Source organism: Miniopterus schreibersii, assembly GCF_964146895.1.
Source record: "Miniopterus schreibersii genome assembly, chromosome: 3".
NCBI classification, from domain to species: Eukaryota; Metazoa; Chordata; class Mammalia; order Chiroptera; family Miniopteridae; genus Miniopterus; species Miniopterus schreibersii.
In genome coordinates this window covers 83,024,969-83,052,500 of record NC_138103.1, presented here as the reverse complement: position 1 = coordinate 83,052,500, position 27,532 = coordinate 83,024,969, and the positions used below count along the sequence as shown (strand labels likewise).

Below are 27,532 nucleotides of genomic sequence, written 5' to 3'. Positions count from 1 at the left end.
CAGTAAAAGACTCTAATTTTATTCAAGGAAATTCTGCATGACTTGGGTGCAGAGTTTACTCAAAAATTCAACCTCACTAGTAACAAGGAAAATGCAGATTAATAAAGGAGATATCATCTTTCATTCAATATAAAATAAGTCAACAATGCCAAGTGTGGTGAAGGAGACTCTTACTGTCTCCCAGTGGGGAGTAAATCAATACCAGCTTTTGGGCCACATCATGTGGTTGAATCCATACAAAATCCAGACAATCCTAAGTGTTTATTCTAGAGAAACCCTTTCACTGTGCACACAGATGTACATGGCACCATTGCTTGTGTAAGCAGATCATTGGAAACAACCAAACACCTACCAACGTGAGACTAGAAGAAACTGTTTTTGGCACTACAAAGAAATACTTCCCAGTAATAAAAGTGAATGCCCAGGTGCTGTGACTATTGACTTGGATAAGTATCGCCAGTGTAATGCTGTGTGATAAAAGCAAGTGAGAAAAAGTATGTACAGCCTGATACCACCCACATATGTCTAAAAATGCAAGCTACACTAGGGACGGTTGGAAATAAATACCTACACCATGACACACTGCTGTGTAGGGGCTTGGAGCACAGATCTGAGCATGGGTTTGAGTCTTGACCCTGCGCCTGCTGCTGTGGGACACTGCCCGTCATATCTCTGTGTCTCAGTTTCATCATCTCTGAAGTAAGGATAGAACCTTTTCGTCTATCATGTTCACTGCCAATGCTTTCCCCACTGTCTCACGCTACTTCCATTTGTTTCTAATGTGTGTGTGTATCATTCTTTTCATTATGACTTCTGGCTTTGTTACCCATCTTAGGTCTTTCTATCCCAATAATATGTAAATACTCACTGATTCATTTTCCTAGAACTTGTTTGTTTTGGTTCACATTTTAATTTCTAATCCATGTGGAATTTGTGTAAATGTGAGGATATTAAATGTTATTTACCCCCTCAACGGTGAGCCTGTTTTCACCAATTCTAGGTAATGAATCCCCACAGCTTCACGACTATTTCCTGAAGTCTCTTAGATAACTGGGTCTTCTCTGGGCTTTTTCTTCCTTCCATTGTTTGTGCTGGTTCTCGGGCCGTTGTCATATTGTTCTATTTATCTGTGCTTTAGGGTATGTTCAGCCTTTCATTCTTCTCTATTTTTTCTGTGATTTTCCCCCCATGTTTATTGTTCTATATGAACTTTAGAGTCATTATGTTCAAAAACAACTTTAAAATATGTTGGGTTTTAAATTGGAACTGCTTCAATTATTAAATGAATAAGAGGACAACAGAAATCTTTACAATATTGCATTTCCTCGTACAGGAACATGGTATACTTCCACATTTATTCACATCTGCTTTTTTGTATCTAAGTAAGTTTATGCAACTTTTTTAATACAGAAACTATTCAATCCTTATGTTTATTTTCTTAGTATTTTGTGTACCATGTTGCTATTTCAAATGAAATATTTCTATATTAAAATTCTGATTATTTTTAGTATATAACTAAAGTATGGATACTCATATTCATAAGGAAGCTTTTCATTTTTTATATTTTTATTTTATATTTTATCGAATTCTCCTATTATTAATTCTGAAAGATTTTCAGTAGATTTTGATAAGTGTGTCTTTTTTCTAGTAGATTTAACTCCTTATTTGGGTTTTGTGCCATACTCTATTGACACATCCACAACGAAGTTAAGCAATTAGGATAATAACTGTGTCTTCATGTTATTCTAGATTTAAGTAAGGATCATTTTAATGTTAAATTGCGTAGGTGCCATAGTAGTTACAGATTTCCTATGAGCCATGTTTAAGTGCAAGTTCAAACAGCCTACTCAGTGTGAAATAAGTACTCCCAACCAGAAACAAAGGCAGTGCAGATGGAGCCCAGACAAGCATCTAACCAAGGCCCCAATGGACAGACCCTTCCTTGGTCAGCTGTCCAGCCCACAGGAAAGAAGCCAAAAGGATCAGGCTCTGGAGAAGTGGGAGGGAGAAAGGGTGTCAGCCTTGACATCCAGAGGTGTCTAAATACACCATCCACCTTTGTGGACTGGATATTTATTTTAGGCTATAGTGCTAACTATATTTATTGATGTAAATAACTCAAGATAAAGAGTCCTTGCATGTATTTTCATGAAACATCAAATAGAGTCAGTTCCTACTGTCAAATAGAGTGTGTGTCTGCTTGAACAGACTGCGTGTGCAGACCCGCAGGAGATCGGATAGTACCCAGAGAGGGAGAGAAATTAGAGGTGGGCCTTGAACCTGGGAGCATGATCTTGGCAGGAGATATTCACCCCACTCACACATGATACTTTCTTCTAGATAATTCAAGGCCAGCAGTTTGGGGCTCGGGGCTCTTTCTGCTGAGTGTGATCTGGGAATGACTTAGGTACTTACTAATCTGATTGCATCCACACCTTGTAACTTAAGAGAAAACCATGGGATTTTAATATCACTCAATACCTAAGGTGGAAACAGAAAGCAAACTTTTGAGTTCAGTTTGCAGCACAGTGAGGGAGATTTGTATTGGAGGCATTCTTTCTAATTCTCAGTACTTCAAGATTTTGTATTCTCTACCTACAAGGACTGCTCAGAACTTATGCCAGGCAGTGGAAACTGCTAGACATTGGGAACACGTTGAGTGTGTCTGAAAGATGTCTTTAGAAAAGGAATTTGTGGAGTCACTTGAAATTCTTGTTTAAAAAAGAAAAGGAAAGGAAAGAGGGGGCCTTTCCTGAGTGCTCTTACAGGTAACGAACCTCATGCTTGGCGTGTGGCAGTGCTGAGCACCCAGGAGTGTTTGTGGAGTGTCAGCTCCAGCCCCCAGACGGACACTTTGACCTCCATGCTGGCTTCATTGCTGGGCAGCTAGATTTCCAACAGAGAACCCGACTCGACTCCCTGCTGTTCATCCACTTGGACCTGACTGTATTTCATTCTGAGACAGGGGACTGTCTAAGAATCTTCACTGCTTGTGATTCCAGTTAGCAAGAGGGGAATGGAAAGGGCAGGACTGTGGTATAGGTAATTTGTGCGGCGTGTTTCAGGTGCTTTGTTCCTTTTAAAGCATCTTGTGAAATGCATCGCTGGGTGCATTTTACATTCTGACCAACTTGCAGGGCTTTTCCTAGCTTCTACCTTTAGCTCTTTAAGTGATGGGATCATGATGGTGAAGAGAACTTGAAAGTTTGAAATGTGGTAAAATAGGTCATTTCAGAGACTTTCATGGGAAATAGCTTTCTCTAACCAGAGTTATGGACAGAAACTATTATTAATACATGACTAGTACAATATCAGCTACTTCACTAAAATTGAGGATAATAAAAAAAGAAGGAAATGTTCAGATTCCCCCCTTCCAGCTGTTCATTTTGTTCTAAGCTAATGCAGTCCCCTCTGTGATGGCCTTCAGTGACAGCTGGAGGCTTGTTCAGTGGGTGGGAGCTGAATTTGGAAATCTGTACAGGGTGACAGAGATTCTAGGAGCGTGGGGGACTACAGATTGGAAAAATAAGGGAAATCAAATAACAATACTAATGTATTTTCAGACTTTTTAATCTTTCCATATGAGTCTCAAAAACCAAATAGCTTTCAGCTAAACACAGATAGAGATGAAACCAAAGCACCTAAACATCCTTCATCATGGCCATGAGTAGCATCTGGGAAAATCCACATGAGACTAGAACCTTCTGGGTTGTTTAACTTGTTGCTGGTTATATCTTTTGCTACTAGTTGCATTTTTGTCTACTTATTAGAAGCTAATTTGTTAATAAAATCAAAACATGGCCCTTCTCTCTTTTTGCCTAATGATTCTCTCTATATTTCAGAAAAATACTTGCTTTTTTTTCAACAACTAGTATTATAAATACATTCTTTATATTATCTCATTAGTTATATACAAGCTGGGATTAATTATCTATTAGGTAATTATAGTTTACGTACGAAATAAAATTTATGAAGTTATAACTCTAAATTATATGCCTTTCACTAACTCTGTTCTAACGTCAGTATATTGTTAATTCACATGTTGACCAGATAATAAGGCGATTAAGAATACCCTTTGCCCAGCCTGGTGGCTCAGTTGGTTGGGGTGTCGTCCCATACACCAAAAAGTTTGTGGGTTGCAGGTTCGATCCCTGGTCTGGGTGCATCAGGAGGAAACTGATTGATATTTCTCTCTTTCTCTTTCTCTCTCTCCCTCTCTTTCTAAAATAAACATATCCAAGAAAAGAATATCCTTTAACTAGTTGATACAGTGGGTAGTTTCTTGACAAATAATATTTATTGAGTTTTTTGTTAAACAGTTCACATGTGAAATTTCATTTAATCTTGAAAACAACCCTAGGAGACAGGTTCACGTTTTGTTCATGTTTTTCAGACATATAACTAACTTGGTGAGGGGATGCAGGTTTTAAGAAAAGGAGGAATTTTTTGAACCCAGTTGCTGAGGCTTCCAAGCCAGCACCCCCAAACACTGCGCTACACCCCCTCTCTAAAACATAACTTAAAAAGAAACATAATCCATCTTGGTTTACCTATTGAAAGGAGAAAATAGATCATTTTGCACAACTATAGAGAGTTATTTTCTCAGAATTGTCAAAAATAATTTCTACCATAAAACTAAACACGATTTGGGTCTTTATGTATTGTGCTTCTCTTTTATTCAGAGGCAACTACCTGCACATACATCAATTCAAATTGTATGGAAACATTGATTATTTAACTGGATTTACTGTAAGGGCAAGGGATGGGATTCAGGGAGGTAAAATATGCATTTTACAAACTGATCCCTTTGCAGTTTCTACATTAATGTTGAAAAGTGAGATTCAGTTACCTCTGGTTAAGCCCCTGATTGTGGAGCCAGAAACTTTGTATCTTGTAGTAACTTTTTAAGCAGAAAAAGTTATTTAACTTTTAAACATTAATCAGGAATATAAATATATATATATATATATATATATATATATATATATATATCTTTTATTTTTTTAAACCAACACTAATGAAGAATAAGTTAATTGGAAATTTATTAAAATCACTGAGTTCAAGGTACTTTTTTTAGTCTGCTTTCTATAAGCCATTTCTCAGACATCATGATTTGGTTGGTCATAAATATCTAGATTAAGAGAAGCACTGTATGTTATTAGTCCTGCAGACTGTTATTTAAATTTACTTTGAGTCTCAGGTCCAGGCTAGTTTCTTTTAGCACTAAACCAGAAGCCCAAAGATATATCCATTTTGCTTAAGACCAAGTAGATCCTTGAGAGGTATGGAAATGTCTACCCAGGACCTTAACTCTTTGAAGTCCTTACCTCACCTACCAATAGGTTAACAAAAGGCTACTCCAGCCTCTTCCGTCTTCTTCCCTCAGCTCCACCCCCTGCCCCTTTCAGATGTGGCACTTATTGCTGTGACCACCTACAGCCCAGGCCTTCAGGGTCTCACTCTCCTCACAGCAACTCTTCATAATGTTTTTCTAACTGAAGACAGATACCCCCCAAGAGGAATTCTGTTTCATGTTAAAGTAAGTTTTAACCCGCTATCTCTCAATGTCATCATTATAATTTTATGAAGACTGCCATGAACTTACAAACACTGCTGTAATTGGGCATGTTCTAAATTATTCACTCATATTGATATCAAGTTAATGATAATATCTAATTCATCAGTAAATATACTTTATCCTCAATACATGCAGATAATGTTAACAGTAAGAAGTCCCATAAGTGGTAAGGCTTCATTTTTTGTGGTGGGTGATATTATATTACTTGCATTTTTCTTGTATTTAATTGAATTGTCTATTTGTTTTCTGATTTTAAAAGTTTACATATATTTTGCCTTGTAATGAAAGGATACAGAAGAAAACCATTGCATCCTACTCTTGAATGATTTTTTAGATATATTTGCTTCTAGAGTTTACATTGTAAAAGCACTTTAAAACAATGGTTTTTATAGCAAACATGTGGAAGCCAATTTCCTTCCCCCTCAGTACAAACTGGGTGAGCTTCACTGATTCTGTGCACACATATCCCAGCCTTTCCCCCAGAGACTGTCTGCATTAGGGTTAAGAATGTCCTTTCTATAAACCGGAAAGGACAGACAATAGGGCAAAGTTTTGCTTTGATTGGTTAATCCATTTTTTACATTTTTCCTAGGAATGGGATCCATCAGTCCCCCATCTTCCTCTCTCTCTGCCTAAATCCTTAAAGTTCACGGCTAAGCAGAGAAATAAATGGAAGCTATTGATATAGGAACAATTTACTAAAGTGGACAATCTATCAGAGAAGCATACAGTAAATAAATTAGTAAATGAATTTAAGGCTGTCTACTAAGGTTATATATGAAGAGCCCTTTCCAGTCATTCCCTGAGCCTGTCAAATTCAGGAAAGTAGCCGATATAAGATTTGTTCACTTCAAATCCAATTCAAGCGACACTTCCCTATGTGTATCTCAACATTGATTTCTTTATCCAATCATTTGTATCAGTGTAAATCAATCTTAATCAAACAGTCTTTAAAAAGAAGAACACACAATGAGATACCACTATAAACTATTAGAATGCCCCAAATCCTGAACACCGACAAAGCCAAGTGCTGACAAGGACATGAAGCAACATAAACTCTCGTTCATTGGTGGTGGGAATGCAGAATGGTGCAGCCACTTTGGAAGACAGTTTGGCAGTTTCTTACAAAACTAAGCACACCCTTACTGTAAAACCCAGCAATTGTGCTCCCTGGTATTTACCCAAAGAAGTTGAAAACTTTGGTCTATACAAATACATGCAAATGGATGTTTATAGCAGCTTTATGCATAATTGTCCAAACTTGGAAGCAACCGAGATGTTCTTTAGTAGGTAAATGGATGAATAAACTGTGCTACATCCAGACAGTGGAATATCATTGAGCACTAAAAAGAAATGAGCTAGCTCTCAAGATAGTAAATGTGTATGTATCATTAGGTGAAAGAAGCCAATCTGTAAAGGCTACATACTTTATGATTTCAACTATGTGACATTCTGGAAAAGGCAAAACCGTGGAGGGAGTAAAAAGATTAGTGGTTTCCAGCAGTTAGAGAGGAGAGAGGGAGGGGTGACTAGGCAGAGCACGGAGCATTTAGGATCATGAAACTATTCTGTATGACACTATAATGATGGATACATGCCATTGTACACTTGTCAAGACTCCTAGAATGTACAATACAAGGAGTGAACCCTAAGTTAAATTATGTACTTTGGGTGATAATGATGTGCCAATGCAGGTTCTTCAGTTAGAACACATGTACCCTCTGGTGGGGGGACACTGATAATGGGGGAGGCTGTGCATGCATGAGGACAGGGGTGTATAAGAATTCTGCACTTTTTGCTGTTTCACTGTGAACATAAAACTGCTCTAAAAAATGATGTCTATTTAAAAATAATTTTAAAAAGAGAGAGAAGGAAACTGCCCCATTCTTCCATTCACCTGATACATGTTTACTAACTTACTGCCGTATGACCCACTCTCCTAGTGCACTTAATTTTGTTATATTTTACATATATTAGATACACAGCATTTTATTGGTTTGTTTTAATAATATTAAACCTAGAATCGTTTAAGGTTTGATTTGAAGAAGTCTGCATGATAACGCTTGGGGAGTCGGGGAAGAGGGCAGACTCCCTGAAAGGATAGTCTGTGGGCTAAAGCAAGGGCCCGCCTCCTGCGTGGGGAGTGACCCACTGAAGGGAGAAATGGAAGAGAGAGCGCTTGCCGTTCAGTGGGAGAGGGAGTAAAGGTGCCGTTTCAAAGAGTAGAATTTCCCCTGATAACTTTTCAAAGAGAAGTTGTACTTTATTAATGTTTAAACTAGGCTTGGAGTCTTACAGGGGTTTAAGGTTAGATAACAAAGAAACCAGAAGAACGGGTGCGAGGAAAAGTCGAAGGGAGGAAGGATCCAGGAGAAAAGCAGAGGGGAAGTGAGGGGTGCTGAGCTCAGGCCCCTCCACAGCCCCCAGACACCCTGTAAGTGTAAAGGCCCCGTAATTGAATTGGAAGCCCCCTCGGGACTACCCTCTCGTCCTGCTTGGAAAGGGGAGGTGGCAGGAGGAGGGGGAAGAACCAAGGGCCTGACCTTTGCATTTCACACCCGTGAAAGTTTAAATGTCAGCTCTGACTGCTGTTTGGCCTCAGAAAACTGAAGGATTATCTCATTCTTAGATAAAATTCAACCCAAGAAAACAAAAGTTTTTAATATTGATGATCTGGTGACACCTCCCCCCCCAAAATAAAGCAGCAGAAAGAAAAGTTTATTGTCTTATTTGTGGTCTCTAAGTGGGTTAAAATAGAACTTAAGATTTTGCCACAAATTTGGATATATGGCATTAATTAGGGTCACATTGGATACATTGTGTTCTCATTATACCATTAAGAATTTATATTGCATCTGTTTTTAATTCATTTTCCCTTTTAATGCTTTGCAATAACATTTTAATAGCTTGATCCATTATGTTGTATGAATGAGAAATATATTATCATAAGTTAAGAATATTAACTATAATAAATAGTATAGCTAATACATATATATAAATATATAGATAAAATAGATTTACCATACCATCTGTTTTTAGTATATAACCAATTGGTTAACTGTAAGAATGGCTTTACTACCTCTTTTTAATGGTTTCATCATTATTAAAATAACTCACCCCTGAGAATGTTTGAGTAAAGCACACATGTACAGATACACACATAGAGAAAATGACATTCATAGTTTAACCTTTTTGTACAAGGGGAATATCCCTCCTGAAGTATAATAAAGCTGATGTTATTACCCAGATGTATGTCCAAGACACATGTACACCGTGGTACACACTTCCATCCCTCTTGAATGGGTGCCAAGCAGGCCCTGGGTAAAACTGTAAATTGGGGAAAAAGTTGTTTTCTGATCCTTTCTCTCTGTTTAAAAGTGACCCAACAATCCCTTTAGTCACCTTCCCTGGGTGCGGTCCCCACCACAGGCTGTGCAGGCACCTCAGGGAAATTCCCTGAACAACCCATGTCCTCCCTCTCCCTTCCCTGTTTCTGTTGCCATAGGATGTAAACTATGTGAAACATCCCATTCATGTTTCTCACAGACTTAGAGTCTGTGAGTTCTAAGTGTTGCAACTTTTTGTGTTTTTAGTTTGTGTATAGATGAAAATGATTCCTACAGGTGTATTTTGAATCATCAGATGGCCCATCTTGTAGGAGTGACACATGCTCTCAGTGTGGGAAAGTCTGCTGTAGCCCCCAGAGATATCCTTACCTGTCACCAAAGATCTGTTATTTCCTTTAAATCGGAGAAATACTACTGTAACAAGTAATATACTCTCCTCCTAATTTACTCAACAAATATTTATTAAACATCTCCTCTGTGCCCAGCCTTGCACTTGCGATAGGAATGGAGTTTTATCAGTAAATAAAACTAAGAGACTTGCCCTCCAAGAACATACTTCTAGCAGAAGACAGACAATAACAATAACCATAATAATGAAGTTAGATCGTAAGTGCTATAAAGAATTCTGTAGCAGATTAAGATAAAACAGGAATGCTGGGGAGGCCGTATGGTTCAGACTGCAGTTTTATAGTGTGGTTGGAGTAGCTACATCGAGAAAGTGAACTTGGGCACCTTTGAAAGATTTGGGGGATTGAGCCATGTGCCCCCCACACCTGTGGGGTGAATGACACCTGTGGGGTGAAGACAGTTTTCTGTAATAAGAAAACTAAGTAGGAAAGGTCTCATATTATATTCTTTCATGCCAGGTTATAATTCTTCAATCCCTGAGGGAGGTTGAAGTTAAAAAAAGAAAACAGTATTACTGAATGAATCGTGTTTTTTTTTTTTCATATAAATGCAGAAATATTCAAATGCAGCTTTGCTAATAAAAACTCCTCAAAATGTTTTGTATGTTAACTAGCCAATTTGTTTGCTTTAAGTTTTAAAATTGGTCTAACCATTAAAGGATAACACAATCTGGAAACATACTGCAATGTGTGTTTTTTCCATTCACTTATCAAAAAATCAAAATGTTCTTTGGGTGAAAGAACACCAAAATTGATTTTGTTGTTGTTAAGCAAATACCTAAGTTAAGGATAACATACCCAGGTCTTAGTGTTCTGGCTAGCTCTCATGGAGAGAGACTTTATTTTCCAAGTTTTCTTAGATGAAAATCCTTGTATTAAATCCTCTGGTTTCTCATTTAGCTCTGGTTCCTTTGAAATATTGGGAGCATTTCCCTATTAAGCATAATTTTAACATTTTGCACATCAGTTCTGCAGCCCTTTAAGACACAGGTTAAATGTGATGTCTTAGGAGTGAGAAGCATTCTCTTGATTCTCCAACTGCCTCCTGCCCTGAGTATGTGGCATATTTTTATAGAGAGATGTGTCTGAGAAACCCATTAGAAAGTTAAAATCACCTTTCCAAAATTCCATAGCTTGAAAAGAAATGCATTTGAATTTTTATCAGTAGGATATTAAAGGAAGTAAATGCAATAAAATCTAATGAGAACGCATTTGTTTTCTTTTTTGTTTCTGTGCCTCAATTTTAATAGTTCAGTGCAATTAATTGTAGCAACTACTTCACATGAAAAAACTGTTTTGATGTAAGTACTGAAAGCTTCCTGTCTGAGGCCCAAAGTGTGTCCTGTGCTCTTTCAGATAAGGAGACAAGGAGGCATCCAGCTCCTGGTGGACCTGCTGGATCATCGGATGACAGAAGTCCACCGCAGTGCCTGCGGAGCCTTGAGAAACCTGGTGTACGGGAAGGCCAACGATGACAACAAGATTGCGCTGAAGAACTGCGGCGGCATCCCGGCGTTGGTCAGGCTACTCCGCAAGACCACCGACCTGGAGATCCGGGAGCTGGTCACAGGTTAGAGCCTCACTAAGAGCGTGGCTGACTCTCAAGATCGGTTTCCGTTCTCTAGCGTGGTAGCAAATGTGCTACCAAGTAACGTGGACCAGGCCTCTCCAGGGCTAACAACGTAGGCAGCTCCAGGAGGTGTTTGCAAATGAGGAAACAAGCGACTAAGAGCCCATTAAATGTAACACACATGGATTGATCAAATTAAATCATTAGAATCCAATAAACATAACCCTCACTAAAATTCTTTGACCATTTTCAGTCTTTGTCATTTGATTTAGAAGTAGTTTGGCATCTTACAGTGCCCACAGGCCATCATTAGAATGGCATTAACAATGAAAAAGAGCATGGTATCTGAGTTATTGCTAATAAGGTATATATTCTGGTTTATATTATAGTTAAAAACAGAGAGCTTATTGTACTTAACAGTTAATTTCTGTTATAAAATATTTCTATGAAGTCACACGGATCCATGGTATTACGTATTAAGGAACTTTTCAGTAGTGAACATGAGAGAAAGGCTTTTCCTAAACATAGAACTTTTGAGTTTGTAAAACAGAGAAAACTGTAGTAACCACGTCTTAGAGCCATCAGGATTAATGAATGAGCACATGTAAAGCATTTAACACATGCCTTTCTGGGGATACATATGGACACAGTAAGCATTAGACATTCGTTATCATCTCTCGCTTTTTAGATGTGCAGTTTTACTTGTTGGAGTGCTAAGAACGTTGGTGTCCTCAATATGGGATTTCAGGTAGCTCTTCTTGATGATATACATTGCTGTTCTAGGTGATATTTGGTTTTGGGTTCATCAAAGTACCCCATTCAAGCAAGTGTTTTGGGCCATGAATGGATTGAAAGGTTGGCTTTCATGAACAGATCTTTTAATTATCCAGAACTCTGCTAACCTGACAAACACATCCACAGTTTGGAAACTGAATTAGGTAAGCAGCAAGGGATTCGATGGCTCTAGAACATGGAGCAGAGTGCAAGGGTGAAGAGTCTTGATTCACTTCTGTTGTGACAAGCCCCCCCCAAAAGTCTTTTGGGAATTAGGTTAGATGTTCATGAATAAATTAAATAAAGCAGTGATTTAAAAGTAACAGATATTACTTCCTTTGTAACTCTTCAGTGGAACTAATACAGAATTCAGCAAAGGGTGATGACTGAGGACATTAAGGAGCCCCACTAGGGCACAGGAGTTTTTCGGCTGCCTTTCTCCTTCCTGCGTGTTAGCAAGTGCATGAAAACAAATGTCCTGAAAAATTACAAGAGGATAATACATTTTGAATTCCTCTCTAGATATTTGCAAACTAGGATATTTTGTAAACAAATATTCAAAGGAACCATTTTAGTGATTTAAAAAAAATCAAGCATGTTTACAATCAGACATTAGATTAGATCTAGGTTATATATCCAGAAGACTCTAGAGTGTCAAATTATAAGCAATAAAAGACTAAAAGAAAGAAATGGTCTTGCAGAGCTTTAAATTATTTACTGAGTATTCCTTGACAAACTGTTTGAACAATAATAAAATGTTAAAATTGAAGTATTTACATACATTTACATTCAGCGCAAACATGCATGCTTAAAAAAACAGCTGCCTGTTTGCACTGCATATCTATTCACAGCAGAATAGATACTGCCTGTTAGGCCTGGCAATAAATAATTTTCTTCCTATGCCATAATTACTGTGAGATGATGATCGGAATTTTATTAAAATCCAGTTGAAGCCATTATATGCTAGCCATTACTTGAAATGCTCCGAAGCAAATAAACTTTGATTAGAAATGCTGCATGTCCTTTGGGCTTGACTAATATAATTTTCCTCTCTGTAAATATGGAAATAATCAACCTAAATTTTGAAATGCCCAACTAAAGATTTCAGAGTGCTTTACAAATCATAATAAAACAGGTTTTATTGAACCATAAAACTTAATAAATAAGTTTTATTTCAGTTAGAAGCAAGTGTCCTTAAGATTTCTACTTCTCCAAGAGCGGAGTGTATTCTTTGATCTTAGGCTTCGCAGACCCAAATAGGCTTTCCTTTTAATAAAGGAGACAGACCTCAGTTTAACTCTTTTCCTTAATAGTATTAGGTCAGTTGACTTAATGCCTAGTCTCCAAAGGGCTCTGTTATAAGTTAAATTATGTTCCCCCCAAAGTCATAGATTGAAGTGCTAACCCATAGTCCCTCAAAATGTGACTCAGATGTAATTAGTTAAGTTAGGATACTAGAGTAGGGTGAACCCAAAATCAGATAAGGCCGATGTCCTCGTGAAAAGGGAGATTTGAACACAGATACATACAGGGCGAAGGCCATGTGAAGATGAAGGCAGGGATCGAAATGATGCTTCTAAGCAGGCAAGGAACACCAAAGACTGCACACAAACCATCAGAAGCTCAGAGAGGTGCATGGAACAGATTCTCCTCACAGCCCTGAGAAGGAGCCAACCCTGGTGACACTGTGATCTTGGCCTTGGAGCCTCCAGAACTGTGAGACAAGGAAGTTCTGTTATTTGACTCATTCAGCCTGTGGTACTTTGTTATAGCAGCTCCGTGAAACTAATACAGACCTAAGTCCAGACTGTCACCCTCCATTCCCCAGAAGTGAGCGAACACATTTACTAGTGAGGGAAATAAAGCAATGCAAATAAGTGTGAAAGCATGAGGCTTTACAAGTGTTGCTGTGTTTAAAATAAGCAGGTCCCTATTGGCCTGACTTCTTAATGCATCTTCTTAAAGCAACTCCTTGTGAAGGATTAGAAGCAGCAAGCCTGATAATTAAATGCATTGTCTTCTTTTAATTTTTCAATCAAAGTAATAGATATATGTAGTCAAAAAATAAAATGGTATAAAAATGCTTATAATGAAAACACCAGTCCCCTGCCTCATCTGCCCTCTCAGATCCCTCAGAGGCATTCGGCCTTAACTTATGCTTTGTGTTCCTTTGGTTTTTAGTTTTCTCATGGTTTTTCCATGTCTTGAAATAATTTGCTTCTTTTTTACTCTATGTAAATCAATTACCATAGGCTTTTCATACTGACTCTATTATGATGGAGGAGGGTTTTTTTTCATTTTCATCACTCATGTCTTCCTCTTCTTACCAGAATGGTGAGATCATTATCTTTGCAAATTTAATCAGTAACTTTAAAGTCTCCATTTTTTTCCATCTAACACAGATATTATCTCTTATCACTCATTTGTAAGATAAGGGTATTAGTGTTCCTGTGTTTTCACCCTTCACATTCACAACCTGTCATCTTGCTTGACTTTTACATTATCAGGGTTGACTATATTTGCCATCTCTTCTGTGACCATAGTCAGTCTTCCAAGGTTTTCTATAGCTTGATTCAAGGACTCGAAAGCCAGAGATCAGCCTTTGCCTCATTATAGTAGAAGAGCAGATCCATGTGGGACTCAGCAGTCACATTTTCCCCCAGTGAGTCTAATGCGATACCTGTCAAAAAAGTACATTTCTAGCATCGTATCTGAATGGATCCTCCATCAGCTATGATGCCCATCAACTCAGCTTTGTCCATGATTTCAATCATCATCAGTTCCAAAGAATCTCACCGCCAGAATCTTCTGTTTATAACAGATTTGGATGATTCCTCTCTACACCCTGCTGCACAGCTCTCCTGATTTGGAACTTCTATCTCTTAGATTCCATGCCCTCCTCTTTCTTGGTTTACTCTCTTATAGTTTCTTTAAAAAGGTGCTTAGAAGATGAAATTCTAAAAGTGTCAATATTAAATCTTTATACATGACTGATATTGGATGTGGATGGATAGACAATTATTTTTCTAGTAATATTTTTTGTAACTTAATTTTAATCTTATACTATAAAAGTCCATGATGATATATCTAGGTCTGTGCCTTTAAAAAAAAAAAAAGTCATTGGTATCAGACACTTCCAATTTAAAGAGTCACGGCTTCAGTGTTAGAAAATTGCCTTGTTATTTTGTTAAAAATTTGCTCATTTCCTCTGTCCCCTCTTTCTGGAATTATTATTTGTTAGATTTTTAACCTCTTGGATTTTTTTCACTCTGTTATACTTTGTTATATAATTTGGAGCCCTTTGCCTTTTTTTAATCATACATTCTGAGAGATTTTTCCAGTATTCAACATTTCCCTCAACTTATCTATAAGGGATTTGCGGGGGCAGGGATCTAGGGAGATATCATCATCATTAGTTTAGTTCTAAGAACTCTGCGTTATTTTTTGGTAGCCTCTGTTCTTATTTTATGAATATAAACTATTCTTCAGTTTCTCTAAGAATGTTATTTAGAACTAAGGTTTGTTTGTCTCTTTATCATGAATCATTTCACTTTTCTCTGGTGTCATTTTTTTCAACTTGTTCTGATAGGAGTCTTTCTCACTGTTTTTGCAAGTTTACTTTCAAGGTGTAGACCCTCTCAGTTCTTGCCTCATTTTTAAGACAAGAGACATAGAGAGTTTGAAGTCTGTACACGTTGGTGAAGCTTGTTAACTGTGAGCTCAACTCCAGGTGAGCAGGCAGGAGTGAGCTGTGTAATGATGAGTCCTTGAAGTATCCTAATGAGGAAGACTCTTCTCTAATGCTCAGATACCCACAGTAACTTTTTAATTCTCCCCCAGTGCAGTCAACCTCTTTCAAAATATTCTTCTGAGTGTTGTGTTTATTTATTTGGAGGAAGGAGTCGTTATTTTCTGGCAGTGGGGTGTGCTCTCCACTGAGGCAGAGATGGAGAGTGAGAAGGCAGACTATTGTTTTCTTCAATCAGTCACCCTCCAGTAGTCTTCCTTCTCATTTCTACATACCACGTACCTGCCTTCTCTAAGCATGAGCCTTTCCTAGGGTTCCACTAGGACAGCCAGCCACCTCGCTGGGCCATCAGGACAGAGTCGCCTCTCTGCATATACTGGGCCATGCTGGCTTCCCCTCAGTTTTACCTGCCAACTCACCTCCATCTGTTTTTGCATCTTGCAGAAATGTGATGAAGTTTTTCATCTACTGAATTACTCCTTCCATTCTCCTCTTTATTCCATTATGTCCCTAATAAGGAATACATTCCCTGCGTGAGTTCCGAACAGTTTGATAAGACAGAGTGTAAATATTACTAAGTATTACGTCTGTGGCTCATAGAAGCCAGGTTGGAGGCATTGCTCTAGGTTTGTTAGCCAAGTATAGGCTTACTATTTCAGAGTCTTGGGTGTAACATTAATGAAACACCCTTCATGGAATGAAACGTTGGAACAGAGAAGCATTTTCCTCATTAACATCCTCTAGCCTGTCGTTCTCTCTTTTCCCATTTGTTATGATCACGAGAGGCCTGGCTCACCTCTCCAAAGCTGGAACTGAGCAGTTGTCAAGATAGCCTTTCCTCCATCTTCATGGGGCTTTTTGGTGATGACCTGAGAGTCCTGGTGGGCATGTTCTGTATTATACCAAGAGGTGCTGAAGTGGATCGAATAGCACCTTATCTAAAGTCCAGGGTCAATGTATTCCCAAAATTTAAAATTAAATCCCAAATATATTTCTTACCCCACATGTCCAACGTGGCATATCAGAGGTTCTGCAAAAAGATTAAACACCATCAGAAAGATATAAGCTAATAGAGACATACAAGTAGTGAAGCACCAGCAATGTGGAGATGCTTCGGATTTTAATGTCAGCCCCACCAAATATCAAATTTCCAAGGAGGAATTAAAAACCAAAGTCTAAATCCACTTTCCTGTTGAAGTCCAAAGACATTAAAGTTCAAAGGAATTACAGTCTAAAAAATCAATATCTCTCACCATTGTGTGTTTAAGTTCAAAGTCCACAATTCTTAAGTTAACTAAAGTGCAAAAACCACTTTTCCCAACTGCTTTATTCTGCACAGTCCTCACCAGAAGGATTCTCCATGCCTCTTGGGGTCTGGTTTCTTCAGAAAGTGGGGCCACCTCACACTGGAATTGGTGCCATACTTTCAGGGCCTCAAAAGATACATTATTTCAGCGTCAACTCCCACTGAATTCACTGTTCAAAGGCATTCATGAGCCCTGGCCCATGCCCATCGCCTTTAGTTAATAAGCCATCCCAAACCCTAAGAGCAGATACCCTAGATACAGGGTCCCCAGACACCAGTCCTAGCTGAGGCCATGGCAGCCACTCAGTGAAGCCTGCATGGGTGACCTATTGCCGCTACAACAAATTCCCACACATTTAGCTGCTTAAAAAAAAAAAAGCAAATTAATTTTCTTCCAGTTCTGGAGGTTAGAAATCCAACACCAGTCTCACTGGGCTACAATCAAGATGTCAACAGAGCTGTGTTCCTTTCTGGGCACGTTAATGGAGAGCCCTTGCCTTTTTCAGCTTCTAGAAGCTACCCACATTCCTTGACTTGTGACCCACTTCCACTGTCTTCAAGGCCAGCAGCATTGCATCTCTGATAAATCTTCCACAGTCATATTTCCCTCAGACTGCTGCCAGGAATGGTTCTCTGCTTTTAAGGAGCCATGGGATTAGGTTGGGTTCACCTAGATAATTCAGAATAATCTCAGGATAATCTCCCCATGTCAGGATCCTTAAATTACATCTTCAAAGTTAATTTTGCCCTATAAGGCAACATATCAGCAGGTTCTGAAGATTAGGATGGGGACATTTTTGGAGGACCACTATTCCATCTACCACAGTATCAGAAGGAAGTTGAGTAAATGGAGATCTCCTTGGATTTAGTCAGTCAGGTGAGGCCAGGCTGATGGTGCCGGGCTTCCAGGTCTACAATTTATGAACTTACATTGAATCAGGAGAAAGAATCCCAGGAAAATGTTAATTTTGGTATAATGCATTTACCAGTTGAAGGGAAGATGAGTCCATCCATGCATATTATCTGCTCTTTGGGAAAACAGAATTGTAAACATTGCTGTCATCTTGTAACATTTAGAGGCTGGCAGCCTCTTTGCTGCATGGAGGGTGTGACACGCCTTCCACTATCACTTGTTAACAGGCATCCCTCCATGCTGTGTTACAACAGCTATTTCTCTGCTTTGTACTGTGAAATCATGAGACCACCTGTCCCTATAAAAGATGCAGAATCACCTCAACAGATTCCCTAACTAAAGCTGCTGTTGGTGTGGAAACCTGTGTATCCAGGAGCACCTGTGCTCCATGCTCCTCAGGTCACAGTCTGCTTGTTCATGCTCAGGCCCTGAGATCCTCATCTTTCTGTCCCCTCTTTTCATTGCTATGATGGGATGAGTGTCTGCTATGTGGCACTGAGTAGAGGCTTAGAATACAGGGGTGAACACCCAGGTACCTTCTAGCTGTAGATCATCCCTAGAGTACTCTTCCTAATGGCCAAGGTGGAGAAAGAAAGAAAGGGCACAGTTGGGAGGGGTCTTGGGTTTCAGTTAATTTATATAAAAAGAAGTGAACTATGTGAAGACGTTAAGTACAATATCAATATCCATTAGCAGAGCCATTATGGAATGTTTCATGCCTAAAACTCAGAGACCTGCCCTCATGGAGGCTGTGCTGTGGTGAATAAGACAAAAAATAAACCTGTCATTTCAGGGAGTGGCCAGTGGTGTGATGACAAATGAAGCAGGCTAAGGAGATGAGAAAGTGATGGGACTGGAACTCAGCTTAAATAAATGAAAAGACCCAAATAACAGTGTGTTAACTTGGATGGGAGTTTCTTTCTCTCTCCTGTAAATGAAGTATGGAGATTAGTGTTCCAGGGTGATATTGCCTCTGTCCCATAGTCTTCAGTAACCCAGCCTCCTTCCAGTGACAGATCACCCTTCCCCAGGGCATAGCTCTCTTACTAATGACCAAGATGGTGGCACCTGTGTTCTAGTGAGCAAGGCATTTTGATATAAAATGTTTTTAAGGGGGTGGTAGTTTGCTCTAGTTTATGATTTGGTAAGATACTGACTTGTTGACTGTGTCTCTCAGTTTGTGACCCTTCTTTACTCCAACTTCCAGAGAGTAGGACACCTGTAGATGTCTCTAGAACTAGTATGTCACATTATTTCCTGCCTTTTATATTCTTATTGTTCCCCAAAGTGCCTAACCTGAGAGTGTTCTCTGCATTCTTGTATCCTAAGAAAGGATTAACAAACATTCCTGAACACTCACCACTTATCAGTCATTGTGCTGGGTGCCCTGAATGCACCCAGTGGTCCCGAGGCCAGATTTAAAGGAGGGTGCTCAGTGTCACAGCTCTTGTGTGATGCATCCCCTAGACCTATTTCCATAGTCTGTCTGCCTTACACAATGATTTTCCAATTCCCTCTAACCAAATCCAGAGTTCTGGGCCCCAAATCTCAATAGTAATCGCCTGGGAATCCACATCTTTACCAAGGCCCTCTGACCATGAACGTTTGAAGAATCTCACTTTCTGCTTCCTCCAGGACAGCAGTAACCATGGTGGGCCATCTAGTGGCGGGGGGAGGTCAGGAGGCATGGACGTGTTTTGAAAGATGCCAAAATAAGTCGTTGCTGATAGCAGCTGAATTATCCAAAAAATGTGCCTCACTTATCATTTTTGCATGTTAGAATGAATTTAAGGTTACCTCGTAGTCACGTGTGCTTGCTTGCATGAGCGAGAAAAAGTGGAGTGACTTCCAGCAAATGTAGCAGAAGTTGCGTGGAACAGTCCCTAACCCGGCCAGCAGTGAGCAAGTTATTGATGGGACTATTCCCTGGGTTGAAACGGGCAACTCTCATAGTCTTCTCTTCCCGACAATCCCCTTGGGGTTTCATCAGAGCCTCAGTGTACCCATCCGGGCATCTTAAATGTGGTGCCATCAGGCTGCCTTCATTTTCATCTCCACGATCACTGGTGCTGGTGACATGAAGCATGCCTGTGCTTACCTGCAGTTAAGTTCAGAGTGTGCCCAAAGTTGTAAAGGTTCAAAGGGAAGTATCGCCAAGAGCAGTTTATTCTGTTTTATTTGCCCAATGGAAACGTGCAGTGCGTTTTATTCCTTAGGTCTGACAATGCACAACCCATTTGCAGCTCTACTTTGTGACTCGCTAGTTACAAGTTAATTAGGAACACTTTTCCCTAATTACGTTTGAGGGTTTGCTCTATTTGCTCTACAATTATCACAAAAATTACATTAACCAGCGTTAACAAACGCAACACGGAAATCCCCACTGGATCCTGGAGGAGAGGGGAGAATTAGAGAATGTCGGCATCTCCTGCCTGACACCTGGTTTCCTTTCCAGCAGATGTTTTTATTTGTTATTCCTGATGAAATGTTCAAAATAAACTTCCTTCCTGGCTGTCCCTTAAAGGATGAAACTTCAGCTGTGTTTGTTTCGCTCAGTGACTCTCCCTTCCAGTGGGCTGCCCATCATGACTGATGGTTTATTTGCCATCACAGCAGCCGTGTGCCAATAGCTAGGCATCCTTAGCAGCTGGCTTTTGTGCCCACCTTCTTTCTTTCCTGTGCTCTCCACTCTGTGTCTGAGCGACACTGTGTAAGGTGGAGTGGGCGATGTAAATATAAAAATGATGTAGGCATGAGCTCTGTCCCCAAGGAGCTGTCAGTCAAGTGGGAGAGAGGATGCACATGAATAACTGTTCTACAAAGTAAGCACTGAGAAAGGGCCAGGAGAGCTCAGGGAAGAGACTTCCCACTGGAGGGCAGGAATGACTTAAAGAAGAAAGTCACCTGTGGAATGGTTTTAAAGGTGGACATGAGTCTGGCTTTCAGGCGATGGGAGCAAGACAATGATTCATGAGTGAAGAGAGCAGTGGGGGTAAGGTCCCCGTACATCCTCAGAATCACTGCTCCTCTCATTAGGATGAATTTGGTTGTGTTGTTCTTACGCACGTGTGGCTGAGCGTGTGCACACCTGCACACACCCTCACACGGAGTAGGCCCCTTCTCAGTGTTACTGTTTCCACCTTCCTTGCATCAAGGTTAAGGCTGAGTGCTTCAAACAGTTCTACTCTCTCTCCGTCCGTATTTGCCTTTTAATCTAATATCCTTCTGGAAGCCAGCGCCTTGGGGGAAGGGAACCCTGAGGAAGGTGGTTTGGTTTGTAATTCTCTACACAACTTGGTTTGCTTCACAAAGATATTGGCAGAGGTGCTCCCAGGGTCAGCACTGTTCTCTTTGATGAGAGAAAACTGGCAAATACTATTAATTTGTTGTGTAAATGACAGTCGTCCAACTTAGAATTTGGGAATTTTTTTCAAATAACTGTTTTTAAAACATGGAAACTTGAACATAAAATTATTCAGTACTTCACATACAGCAGTCCCAGGACAAACACATGTAGTGCTTAAAGTAATGGTACTTGTTAGCCAAAAGAGCCACTCGCCCTACGTATCATTTGGCTTTCATGAATGTTGGATTTTTGTTTTTGAGGAAATGGATTTTAATTCATTAACTCAACTCCATTTTCAAGGGGCATGCCCATCTGTCCACAAATATAGTTTCTGAAGCTTGTCTTCAAAGTTATTTAGCTAAAAGCAAACACGAGTGTGCGCTCTGGTGGGGTTTCCAGATACAGGTGGCTCCCGGCTTACGATGGTTCAACTTATGATTTTTCGACTCTTTGATGGTGTGAAAGTTATATGCATTCACAGGAGACTATACTTTGAGTTTTGAATTTTGATCTTTCCCAGGCCAGCTCTATGTGGTAGGTAGTCTCGTGATGCTGGGCAGCAGGGAGCCGCAGCTGCATTCAGCGTGTGACCCTGAGGATGAACATGTCCTCTACAGTGGACCGTGTTGCCAGTATTATTTGGATATTGTGTTCTGAATACATTTAAGGTAGGCTAGGCTAAGCTCTGAGGTTTGTTAGGTTACATGTACTAAGTGCACTTTTGACTTAGGTTATTTTCAACTTAGGATGGGTTTATCAGGACATAACCCCATCATAAGTCAAACAACAGGTGCATATTTATTATTTAACCGTATTTGATATTCATTAGTATCAGAAGCAAAAAGACGACTTCCATTCCTCACATTTTATGTTAAGAGATTTTTTTTTAAGATGAAAAAACATTGTCCTTCATCTTTTATTCTTCGTTCTAAAATTCTTTCCCTCTAAATTGAGCGAGAGGTAGTAATATGCTTGGAAATCTAAGGCTGAGAAATGGGGATTCCAAGCAGCCAAGAAACGGGTTTATTAATCCAAAGAGGTCTTGGATTTTAACTGCAGCAGTTTTTGCTTTGTCCTAGTTCTTTATTTGCTCTTGAAGTGCTTTCCTAGTCTGGATGGAGTAGATGTTTAATTTTATATTGGTTCCAAGCATGCCCAGGGCAATGAAGGAAAAGAGAGAGTTAAAAAGAGAGAAGAAAGCTGAATACAATTGTATTTCTCTGGCAGTGGAGCCTCAGCTTCAGGCTACTTTCCCAGATAGAGGGTGAAGGAGATGCCTTCCTCTTTGCTCTTGTCCCTGGAGGTGTTTGCTGGTATGTGTGATCACTTATGCTTGCTGGACCACGGACCACGAGCCTGCATTAAGGACATTTATAGGCAGGATGGTGTTAATTTGCTTTACCTTCCATGTCACTTTCAGGAGACTTCCTAATGCCTTGTTAAATGAACAGGAAGTAGAAATTTGTGTTTAACACACAGTTGTGGTTATGCGATGAACACGGATCATTTAGGATTTTCAATCAGTTTGTCAATTTAATAATTTTCTGCAAAACTGCCCTTGCTATTAACTTGGCTATTGGAGTGTGTAAACACAGATGTGAATTTTTATTGTCATCTATAAACTTCACATTGATCATGACTAAGTTTTTATTTTTTAATCTTCACTGAAGAACATGCTTAGAGAGAGAGGAAGGGGGGGAGAGAGAGAGAGAGAGACATCAATCAGTTGTGTGTCCCAACCAGGGATCGAACCTGCAACCCAGGTATGTGCCCTGAAAAGGAATCGAACCAGCAACCTTTCAGTGCACAGGATGACCCTCAACCAACTGAGCCACTCTGGCCAGACTTGACTGGGTATTTTTAACTTGAACCTGATGAAAATGGGATTGAAAAGAAATAAATGATCATATGATTCCAGGATGAGAACTCTCCCAAAAGCAAACCCCCAGTCTGATTAATAAACCACACAGTTCTTGAAAGGAAAGGAATACCTCTTTGCAGTTTGCTGATGAACCTTCAAACACCAGGGTCTTATTAAAAGTCCTTTTACCTCCAGGGAGTCCCCTCGCCATGTCTAGGTAGCTTTGCTAAAGCTTCCATTAGGGCTGTGATGTAATATAACACTATTTGAGTTGCTATGGAAACAGCTATATCTATGCAAATTACTTTTTAAAAAATTATTAGGCCACAGAAAATCTGTCTGACATGAAATTTGCAAGGCCTCCAGCCCACAGCTGCTCTTGACATTGTGTCTCCCCTCTAACTGTTCTCAATTTCTTTCTTTTTTTACTTTATTAAAAAAATTTTCTTTAAAAATTAAATATATTCGGGTAACATTGGTTAATAACATTATATAAGTTTCAAGTGTACAATTCTGTAATACATCATCTGCATATTGCTTTGTGTGTTCACCACCCAAAGTCTAGTCTTCCGTTACCTGTTTGTCCCCTTTACCCCCTTCTACATGCCCCCATCCCCCTTCCCCCCTGGTAACTACCATACTGGTGTCTGTGTCTATGAGTTTGTTGGTTTTGATCGTTGGTTTCTGTTTTATATTACAATTATGAGTAAAATTATATGGTTTTTGCCCTTTCCTATCTGAATTATTTCACTTAGCATAATACTCTTAAGGTCCATGCAGGTTGTTGCAAATGGTGTCATTCGTTTTTATGCCTGAATAGTATTCCATTGCATAGATGTATCACCTCTTCTTTATCCAATTGTCCATCGAAGGACATTTAGGTTGTGTTCATGTCTTGGATACCGTGAATAATGCTGCAATGAACGTAAGATATATATATCTTTATAAATGAATATTTTCAATTTTGGGGGATTGGTACCCAGAACAGGGATAGCTGGGTCATGTATGACCCAGTTTCTTTTGCTGTATCTGTTTTATGCAAATACTGCTGAATCCTTGGGAGAGAGCACCAGCAGTAGAGTTGAAGGAGGTAAGTTGAGGGCAGTCACATGCATTCAGAGTTTTGAGGGCATCTGTGGGTTGTGGAAATATAAATTTACCTACAGGTGGATGGGGGAAGAAAGAGACTAAAGTTAAGGAAAATAATCTACTTAAAATGCCAACTATCTCCCGTTCACCCCTCTCCTCTGAAAAATAAAAGGCAGTAGCATGCACACCCACACACAGGTGTACACATGCACGCATAGGCATACGCACAGAGGCATGCACACCCACACACAGGTGTACACATGCATGCATAGGCATACACACAGAGGCATGCACACCCACACACAGGTGTACACATGCATGCATAGGCATACGCACAGAGGCATGCACACCCACACACAGGTGTACACATGCACGCATAGGCATACACACAGAGGCATGCACACACGCACAAGCATTCCTGTGCCATGCTGGCATGCACACAGAGACATGCACATGCCTGCATGCACACACACAGAGACATGCTTACACACCCGCATCATTCAAGGAGCCCCTGGGTTTGTAGCACATTTATGTCCCTCACACAGTCCTGTCTGACACTCTGCCAGGTGCATTCTGCATTAGAACTGCTATGCCCAGCCTTCTTTGTGTATCTGTTTTAACTCTGGGCCTAGCATGAACCTCCACAGTGCTTCCACAAGGCTTTGCAGCCCCCCCGCTGGTTGCCACTACTCCCCTGAGCATGGCGTGCACTGCTCTGCTGGTTGTCACAGCCTCACCTGCTGCTCCCTGAGCAAAGTGCCCCCACAGGTGTCTGCCCTGAACCCCCAAGGGGAAGTTTTCAGCCCAGAAAGGGAAAATGGCCTGCTGCCCTTTGCATTACAGTGTGTTCTGGAGTCCCTTAACAGTGCTGCTGATTCCCCAGGCATTACAAAAAATAGTTGTTTTCCATCGTTACCTGGTACCTTTCTGATTGCTGGGCTGGGGACACATTCAAGTCATGGCTCCCACTATGGCCCTTGAGGCCACGCTCCCCATTACTGCATCCTGCTCACGGTACCTGGTGCCTGGTTTTCACTCACATCAGTTCTCTCCTTGGAAAATTTCCTGCACCATTTGTCAGTCACTGCCTAGCTCTCCTCCCTCCTCAGACACATGTAGGTCCCCACCAGGCACAGGGCAAGGGCTCTTCCCCAGACCACCTCCTGGGCCCACATCCTAACAGACTCTGCCAGCCTGTGTCTGCAGGCTTCCAGGAGTCCCAGTCCTGTCCGAGCTCAGCAGAGGACAGAAGCGTCAGCTCAGATGCAACCCGGCATCCCCGCTGCACAGGAACCCTTCGTAGTTGCCAGTTCCATCCTTATGAAGGATGGTCCTCTGAGGAGCCAGCTCACTTTCCATGTTTGCTGGGGAGTAGCGGGACCAACAGAGTCCTGCCCAGCTGAGCCCTTGGGCAGAGATGGAGAAGGGACTCGTGTCACCTGCCTGAGGGTCAGGGACATTGACGGATCCTTCCACCTCCTGCAGGCACCAGGAAGCAGAGGTTCCCTGATGTGTCCGGCACACAAGCAGCATTTATGCTTCAGTGTGTAAAGTTTAAAAGTGAGTTCTCAACCAGTCACAGTTATCTTTTTTCTTTCAGTGCTTTAAATATTAAGTTAGAATTCTGCCTTCACAATAAATGTGTTACAGTTTAAGCTCACATTAGCCTACTTTCTTTGCTAGTTACATAATTCATGGTCTGTGCTCAGCCTTCTTTCCATGGTCAGTGTTGTAAATTATTTCCTCAAAGAGCATAGTCCTTAATTCATCATTCCCAGCAGGGAAAGTGTGTCACTGTCACTACCCCTACATTGGGATGAGAAGGGAACATTAAAAGGCTAACATCACATGTCCCAAACCTAGACTTCTTCTTTGCTTAAACAGAATCAAGTTGGAATACAAATACATGCTTTCCCCATGGCAACTAGATAGACAGATGATAGATATAGATGATAGATAGATAGATAGATAGATAGATAGATAGATAGATAGATGATAGATAGATAGATAGATAGATAGATAGATAGATAGATAGATAGATAGATAGATAGATAGATATTATCTAGGTTCACCTATTCTGGGAATAATTTAAGCCTTATTGGGAATGTGTAAATTAAGTGAAATGTCCTCAGACCTCAAACTTACTAACTTTTAGGAATGGAGGTCAGAATATAATTTTTTAAAACCACATCTCCTATAACAAAACATCTCTCTGTGAAAAGAATTAGAGGTATTATAGAATGTCTGTATTTGTAAATACATATATTTAAGGCAAAGTTCATATTTTAAAAGATAGTCTTGTTTTAGGGAATGGAGTACAGTGTACTGCTTTGATCTTTAAAAAATGTCCTGTGATTTATGTTAAAATGTTTCCATCTAGGAAAATCTGACCATCTGAAATTAAGAAAAAGTAATCAAGCTATGCGAAATTGCTTATTACCAAATAGACCAACTCCATAATTGTAAAACATATGAGTCATCTGTCTGGGCTAATTTTAATTAAGAATCTTGAATTGCCCGGCCGAGCGTGGCTCAGCGGTTGAGCGTCGACCTAGGATCCAGGCGATCGGGGTTCGATTCCTGGTCAGGGCACACGCCCGGGTTGCGGGCTCGATCAATGACTCTCTCATCATTGCTGTTTCTATCTCTCTCTCCCTCTGCTGCCCTCTCTCTGAAATCAATAAAGATATATAAAAATTTTTTTAAAAAAAAGAATCTTGAATTTATGAACTATTATTGTTGTGTAATCTCAAAAAGAGCAGTAAGACATAGTTGTGTCTTTCTTTTTTTAAAGAGATAGGTCTTGCTAAAGGCTAAATTTAAATAAGATCCAAATATATTTTAATAAATTAATAACAATTATATTTTTTCCAGGTTGAAAGGATTAAATGTTGTGATTCCTCTCATTCTAATTCATCTTAACAACAAAAATCTATATACTATAAATTTCTAATTTTGTACACACTTTTAAAAATAGTAGAATTCTGCTAGGTTTTACTGACTTCTCTCATCTCAGATATTCCCGGCTTCCTCGTCTGCCCCTCCCGTCATTTCGCCTGTACAGTCTCCCACCGTGAGGTGTTAGTAATCACAGTCCCCTCCCCTGTTGCTATGACAGACTTGCCATTCACACCCTAAAGCAGAGATGGGCTGTTTCGGCCTCCGTTGTGGACATTAATCCACAAGCTCCCTGAGGGTGGAGACAGGGTCATGGTCATCTCTGTATCCATGATGCTCCACTCAGCACATAGTTGGAGCGCTGTGAATCCTCCTGGATAATTCATTGGAATCTCCTTATTAAGCTGCATATCTAAGCCTCAGCCATAGTCGTCACCTAATAACCACTGTTCTGTCCTCTTAGCTCCCTGAGCGGAGGGTTGGAACAGTGGCAGACTCGCTCCTCTTCACTGACTGCTCATTTGTCTGGCTTCATAGTGGAGCTTGCTGTGTGAGTTGTCCAGGGTGATGGTGTTAACGTCTCCGCAGCAACACCAGGATACTGTTGCAAGGATTGGAATGGGCAATGGGAGATCTCAATTCCATCACAAACAAAATCACAGCTTGAATTCTAGGCCATCATTTTGTGTTTTTCA

The 27,532-nt window shown here is 40.1% G+C and overlaps 1 protein-coding gene across 3 annotated transcripts in view; it reads left to right on the top strand.

The window, feature by feature from the left end:
* The window catches only part of CTNND2 (catenin delta 2), a 688,120-nt gene that overhangs the window by 510,766 nt on the left and 149,822 nt on the right, over nucleotides 1-27,532 (top strand). For all 3 annotated transcript variants that reach the window (XM_081131846.1, XM_081131845.1, XM_081131844.1), the window contains one exon: nucleotides 10,689-10,902. In XM_081131846.1, coding sequence (XP_080987972.1) covers nucleotides 10,689-10,902 — 214 coding nt within the window. The remainder of the gene's footprint in view (nucleotides 1-10,688; nucleotides 10,903-27,532) is intronic.